Source organism: Teleopsis dalmanni, chromosome 2 (assembly GCF_002237135.1).
Source record: "Teleopsis dalmanni isolate 2A chromosome 2, ASM223713v2, whole genome shotgun sequence".
NCBI classification, from domain to species: domain Eukaryota; kingdom Metazoa; phylum Arthropoda; class Insecta; order Diptera; family Diopsidae; genus Teleopsis; species Teleopsis dalmanni.
In genome coordinates this window covers 52,479,328-52,487,011 of record NC_051847.1, presented here as the reverse complement: position 1 = coordinate 52,487,011, position 7,684 = coordinate 52,479,328, and the positions used below count along the sequence as shown (strand labels likewise).

Here is a 7,684-nt window from a genome sequence, read left to right as displayed (position 1 = left end):
ATAGAATATAGATACTTACCAGCGTACGATGATTGCACATCTATACCTGTGGGTCTATAGGTTTATATATTTATATATACAAGTGGTAGGACTGTTGAATATTTGATTCTTCAGAAACACAATATATATAAAAACGTAAAAAGATTAATATAAGTTTTGACTACCATATAACAAAATAGATTTTGCACTCATTTTATTAATTTACGGTAAGACTTGAGGATAATAATATATAATTAATGAAATTAACACTATTACTATAGCAATGGAGAGAATAGCCTCTAATTTAAAAAATAACGTATATAGGAGGTTTGTGTATACTCGTTTATTAGTATTCTTAAAATTAGTATAATAGGTTAAAAGATTAAACTAACTTACACTGATGCTTGTGTTCTTAGTAATACCGGTTAGAAATAGATTAAGAGAGCCGCAGTATAAAATTACCATCACGCTGAGAAACTCCGATTATATTCAGCGTTTTAGCTGGTTTATTATTTATCTACTATTTAACTAAAGCCTTGGCAAAAATTAAAAACACAGACTAATTTGTAACTATTACGCCAGCAGTTAAAACCTAACCTGAGTTAAACGAGTATAGTTCTTTTTATTCGGATAATTCGTCTGTATTCCTTAGAGATAATAGGTAAATACTTGTATAGAACCGGACTGCAATACATACAACTGTTATTATATGATTTTTGTTCTGACATGATTTTAATCATTATATGCTTACTGTTATTAAATTATTTATGTTATATTGCGGATAGGCAGCATTTTTTATATTAATATTATGTATTAAAACATTCTATTATATTAATATTAAAACATTCGGATTCTTTTGAATCTTAGAATTTAAAGAATCACAAAACATGAGAGACAAAGACAATATATGTATATAAATACATATCTAGTATTTAATTTTTACAAGATTTATTTTTAAATTTATAGCTCAATTTCTATTATATTCAATACGTTTTGCCATGATCTAATACAATAACACTACTTTCTATAAATAAGCCTAATTAAATCGATTAATAGTAGTAATTAGTTAAATCTATACATGAAGTATCGATTGTTTTTTGATACTGTTCTGTAGATACGGCCGAAAAAAAAAGGAAGCCGAAAAGTAAACCGCCTTGATGTAGTTCCCAGGCACTCCCGTAGCACACATATGTTTCATAAAATTTTTCTTAGTAATGACTGAAAATTATATAGCGAACAAGAAAATCAAATAATTTTATTCATTTTGTATAAGTTTTATTTTAATTTATCATTTCACAATTTCCATAAAATACCATATGATATTTACTTTATATTGGAACTGGCAACTATATTATAATTAACATATCTATAAGCAAAAAGAAGGGTTTGTTGCTTCCATGAAACCCTCTGATTCATACATTTTCCACTAGAATATGGGTTTATGTTTGAATGAAAACAAAAACCGCAAATATTACAATTAATTTATTTTGAAGAAGTGATCCCATTTTTACTTTAATGTCGCGTGTTTGAAGTGTTGACATACTTACTCTAAGATTAATTAAAGACATTTGTTTGATGGTAGAAAGAAGCATGCCTTATTGCTTCACGCTTCACATTAATTAAGAAGATCGTCTTAAGATCAGTTCACTATTGACAAGCCTTCGTAATAGAACGCCTTCGAAATAGAACTTCCGCTTTATTAGAAAATATCACTGATCACTAGATATGAACTCGTATTGGAAATGGTTTTATTTTTGTACGGTTGTTGTACTTTCAACAGAAGCATGTAATCGCAAACCACAAGGTGCTAACGGGGAACGAACGCCGGCGGATGATAGATTCCAAATACTAATCGATGGTAATCCCACAACTTATATACCAGGTCAACAATATAATGGTTAGTTGTTTTCTATTATATATCATATGGAAGTTCTAATATTTTGAAGTGAACTCTAGTTTCCATATCAGCTGCGGGAAAACACAAATTCACAAGTTTCACTTTAGTTGTGGAGAGTGAAAGTTTAAACAGTGATATGTTTGGACATTTTGAAATTGTTGACTCAGCAGACACGAAATTTAGTATGGGTTGCCAAAATTTGGTTGAGAATACAAATTCAAATGCAAAATCACATATCGTAGTAGCATGGATTGCACCTACCAATCCAAACAGTAGCTGTGTACTAATCAAAGCAGGTGTATTACAGCATCGAAATGTTTGGTTTGTGGATGATGGTTTTTTAACGAAACGCATTTGTCCTGAAGAAATTGATGAAGTCAATAGTCAAACACCACCGGTAAATCCTTGTTGTGCTTGTGATGAAGCTAGATATGAAGTGAGTATTTTCTGTGTTTATGATATAATATGTCGTGAACAACCAATTTTAGATAATTATTGAACGTAAATGGACACGAAACACACACGCTAAAGATTTTCCTGCCGAAACATGGCGTACACGTTTTAGTACAGTTATTGGTGCATCACACACATTTGAATATCGATTTTGGGAGTATGGCACTAGAGCTACTCCAGGACTTCGGGAATTGGCAGAACATGGTGCAACGCAGGCTCTCGAAGACGAAATTAAAGAAAATATAAGCGTTAGTAATTTTAAATTATTGTTTTTTTATCAACGAAAAAATATACATTTGAATTTGTTTTAGTAGAATGAAAATATACGTACCATTATTAAAGCTCCCGGTATTAACTATCACGTAAATATCGTAGGCACGACTATAGCTAATGTGCGTATGGATGCGAAACATCATTTGATATCATTGGTAACTAAAATTATACCATCGCCGGATTGGATTTTGGGTATTTCGGGTTTAGAATTATGTTTAATAAATTGTACTTGGGTTGAGCGTAAAACACTTAACTTATATCCGTGGGATATAGGCACTGATGCTGGACCTTCATACATGGTAAAGTGTGTCGATTTATTATCGATTTATTGATTATAATTTTAATTATTTAAATTTGATGTTTAAAGTCTCCTGATCAACCTCAAGTACCAGCTGATGTTACGCGACGTATAACTTCAACTTTTCCAAGTGATGAACGATCTCCTTTTTATGATGATTTGGGAATTCCAATGAAACCTTTAGCTACGTTACATGTCATAAGAAAGCGCATTTATGAACGAAATTGTGATACAGGTAAGCATGTGTTACTAGAATAGTCCGTGCAATTTCGAATCACATTAATACAATATTGTATTGTAGATTATTATTAATTATTCTTATTATTTGTTTTTATTTCTACAAGATACTTGGAATTTTAACAAAATTTATAAATTTACATTTATTTCCGCACATTCTTTAGTTTCATATCAGGACATGCAGGAGGTTCTCATTCACTATCTCTCTTCTCCATATTTTTACCGATCACCCTCTTGTTTGTGACGTTGAGAATTTCAAACCATTGCTTTTCTTGCTATGTAGCGTTCAGCTTCTCGAATCGTTGGCTTATTCTTGTTCTACTTATAGCAAATAAGTAGATAAATAAGCAAATTCCTGTTGGCTCCTATTTCGCTGTTAAACCTAGTTCATTAATGCTAGAATGTGATGAATAGAACTTTACTTTAGATTACTAAAGTATTTAACTGATGCTTATATATATTTAAATATGCAATTCTAAAATTTAACTTTATTCTAAACTTTAGAATTGAACAGATGAGAATAATTAAATATGTAAATATAATGATTAGCAAATCATATTAATTATATTTAAGTAATCGTATATAATATATACATATGCCATTATATTTATATATTCTATTACTATTTATATTGTCTATAATAATGATAATTATACTTCTTAATACATAAATTTACTTTTATCGTGTTACAGAAGAAGACACAAGTTTAGAATGTGTTACACATCCATGGAATAATTGGAGTAATTGCAGTTCCAGATGTGGTAGTGGCACACAAAATCGTACCAGATTTTATAAAGACCATAGATTAGCAGAACGTTTTAATTGCAATGTTGAACTCAACCAAACACAAGACTGCGTTGGAGAGCAGTGTGGTGACGTTACTGACGACCAGTTTACGGAAGACTCAAATGCTGAATGCGAGCTAACTTCATGGAGTTATTGGTCGGGTTGCTCAAAAAGTTGCGGAAAAGGAATTTCAACGCGAACAAGAGATTACATAAATTCCTTCGCCAGAGAGAAATGTCAAGTAAATATATTTTTTGAAAATTTTCTCTTTTAATAAAAACTTATTATTATTACCCCAAATTCACTTCGCTATTTGCTATTATTATATATTATAAAAAAAATTCATTTCGGTTTTTACTGCTCTTGAATTAGTTTATGGAACAGAGTTCTTGATTCCTAGTAAAATGGAATCAGAATACACATGTAAACAGTCAAATATGCACTACAACTGGTTTGCATGCAAAGGGTCAGTTGCGAATACTGAGTACAGGAGAAATCAGTCGTCGCTAAGCTGTTAGATATTAAGCTGGTATTCTATTTGAGTAGTATGTATTTTTGATAAATTATATTAAGGCAAATCAACTAGAGTTCGATATTTGATTTCGCTAAAATTTCGTTGATAAAGGATTTATATATAATTATTTTAAATTAAAAACGATTTGATATAATTATAAATTTGTGGCCTTTGTGAAACCAACCTCATCAACATTAATAAATAATTTTCTAAATACATATAGAGCGCATTAAAAAATGCACTCTATATAAAATTAAAAAAAAAACATTAAAAATATAATATAAACAAAAAATTAAATTTATGTATAAATATATATTATTCGCCTATATATACCTTATTAATTATTCCTAATAATTGATCTATATATGTGTTTCCTTATTCTAGAATAACAGTCCGGTAAAACTGAAACAAGTTAGGGATTGTGAAGAGAACTTATGCGGTGGCAGCTTAACAGCTAAAACCCAAAGCAATATGAATTCTAACATTGATGAATATGATTCCACAGAAGACAATTCTTATGGAGAAAAATATAATCGGTTTTCGAAAAACAAACAAACTAGCAATATAAATACTGGCTATGACAGAAAGACAACAAACCGTGGTAGAGCTTATGAACGCAACCGATTAGAAAATGATCGTGTAAAAGAGGACTTTGCTGAAAAAGAGAATACATATGAAAATGATCGCCTTGTTGGAAATGTTGAAAGACCAAATTTATTTAATCGTGAACCTTACAGTGAAAATCAAAATGAAAATACGAATAAGATGTATAATCGCAAATATTTTGATGAGATAGAACAGAATAAAAAGAATAGATATGAAAATTATAATGTTCCCAGATACAATAATCAACCATACCAAAACGTTGTACAAAATCGAAATCAACAAAATCGTAACAATGAAGACAACTTTGACAACGAGCGTAAACATGGAATAGATCGGACAGTAAGTGGATCGGACGTAAATGAATACATGGTTGTGCAAGAATACTGCTTGGAAAAACCAACACCTTATTGCAAAGAGTGTAAAAAAAGTAAAGTAATCGTAAGTAACTATTGGTTCTATGATGCTGAAGATCGTCAATGCAAACTTTTCACTGCTGATAATTGTGATGAGAACAAAAATAAATTTCGTACTTTAGAATCTTGCGAGGCAACATGTAATACGCCGATAGAAAATTTCGAGGAATCGCAACAAGAAGAACAAAACAGTAACAGTTGGAACTCTAATGGTAGGCAGTGGTAAACAGTCAATATGTGTATTGTTTTAATAATACAATCGACATTCACAAAATTAGCTTATATATGTAAGATGTAATTCATAAAGATTTGTTCAAAATATATTACAAAGCCTCACCTGAATGTAATAATAGTAATTATATAATATTTTTTCTAAACTATATGATGGTCTTCAAATTTACTAAACATATATACATATTTGGCTTACTTTACACAACTATATGCGGCACGTCTGATAAAGACACTTCACCATGATCTTAAAAGGGTTAAAGTACTAAAAGAAGTGGAAAGATTTAACATATTATCCGCATCTGTCCTTCAATCCATCTGTATTATATCACAAAGAAAATGCTTCAAACAAAGAAAAAAACTTTCAAGAAAGTCATTTTGGTTGAAAAGATAGTAACGAAATAACTGAGTAGTTTTGAAAAAACTTTTTATGATAATTTTGAATCAATGAAATCAGATAGACTGAAAGATAACGTCACTGTCAAAACGTCACTAATCAAAAGAAAAAAAAAGAAAAGAATCGTCACTGGTGACGGAAAATAGATTTATTATGGTTATCCAAAATATAAAATAAAGTATGTTAGACGTGGTGAGCCAGAGCTATTAACAACAAAGCGAAAGATGCCACTTTACAATGTTACATAAAACTCTGCCTTTGGTAGGATCGAAAAGCAGTGATGAGTTATGAAGTGACTAAATAAAATGGCACTAGCACTAGTACAAGCAGTATGTTTGAAGTGAACTCTGATAAAAAACAAATGTAACACAAAATAGAGCAGATGTAAAGTTTTGAGTTAAAAATTATTTAGAAAGACAGAATTGGCGAATCCTAACATACTCGTCATGCTCATCTTTTTTTAACAAAAAATTTTCTAGACTTTTATATTCCACACCCAGTAATGTCACATCTATGTCCGAAGCAAAATCGAAGAACTTAATTATGAACAATAATGTTTGTGCAGAATAAATAGTCGAAATAGAGAGTTCATCGTAAAGAAGCTAGTATGTAATCTATCAGCAAATATAATTATTTAAATTTTAATAATATAATATTAATAGTAATATAAGTTGTAATCCTTTCAAATTTGAATAAGTAATATTAACTCAGAAGATTTTATCTGTAATTAGTCCCAAATCAAGAATAGTCCTGCTTAATAACCTTCCAATTGAATCGCAACCATATTTAAATATGGAACAATTTTACATTTAAAAATGATATCAAATATTGATCGTTAATCATGTACTAACATTTTTATTAATGTTTTTCTATATAATGAACGCTAGCACTATATCAATCTTGATAGCAAACGAAGAATACACTCGCTAACAGATGCTACTGTTAGAAACAAAATGCAATTAAAAGTCGAAGTCTCCTTCGATAAATAAAAATAACTCTCTACAAGTCCTCTATTTCACTCGTTCTGCGTACCCAGCCATATAAAGGTTAATAGGATATCTCATGAAAAGGACACTGGACGATAGGAGGAAGGATGCTAGAAAACATTCGAAACTCTATCCTCAAATCAAATTGGCGGAAGAGAAAGATTTTCTATAGAAAGATGGAAATATAGACAATTCATATATATGTTAGATATTAAACGCCATACAAAATAAATGTCAACTAAAAATTTACCACTCGATCACCGTTTAATCTACAAATCGCAGAGCATGAAATATAGAGGCGACAGCAAAATGATTTTAAAATAAAAAATACAGATGTACGGTTATAATGGACAATTAAGTAAGTAAGTAAGTATACTAAGAAAAAAAATCATTATCGATTGTTACGATCAAATAGCAATTATGAGAATTAGATTCGGTAATTTCCGCAAATGTTTACCAAAAAGTAGTGTTAGTACCTTTTTAAAGTTGATTTTTTATAATATCATAAACAATATTTTTTCAATATTTCATAAACAATATAGAACATTTTGATTGAACTCAGGTTCTCACCACTGGTCTTATAGCATAATGTGGATTTTTAAAAATTTTTTTGTATA

At 30.0% G+C, this 7,684-nt stretch overlaps 1 protein-coding gene across 1 annotated transcript; it reads left to right on the top strand.

Moving 5' to 3' along the window:
- Positions 1–1,669: 1,669 nt before the first annotated feature.
- LOC119683963 (spondin-1) lies at positions 1,670–5,784 on the top strand. The gene is made up of 7 exons (XM_038097861.1): positions 1,670–1,876; positions 1,936–2,312; positions 2,365–2,577; positions 2,644–2,901; positions 2,970–3,135; positions 3,830–4,164; positions 4,822–5,784. Exons 1-7 carry the CDS (start codon positions 1,705–1,707, stop codon positions 5,680–5,682), a joined length of 2,382 nt encoding a protein of 793 aa, XP_037953789.1. The 5' UTR covers positions 1,670–1,704; the 3' UTR covers positions 5,683–5,784.
- The last annotated feature ends 1,900 nt before the right edge of the window (positions 5,785–7,684 follow it).

What these genes read in the sequence shown, in the direction of transcription:
- LOC119683963 (XM_038097861.1), top strand. Translation starts at nt 1,705, where the DNA reads ATGAACTCGTATTGGAAATGGTTTTATTTTTGTACGGTTGTTGTACTT. An exon ending in AAATTAAAGAAAATATAAGC is followed by an intron (nt 2,578 to 2,643) that starts GTTAGTAATTTT and finishes TTGTTTTAGTAG; the next exon opens with AATGAAAATATACGTACCAT. An exon ending in TCGCCAGAGAGAAATGTCAA is followed by an intron (nt 4,165 to 4,821) that starts GTAAATATATTT and finishes TCCTTATTCTAG; the next exon opens with AATAACAGTCCGGTAAAACT.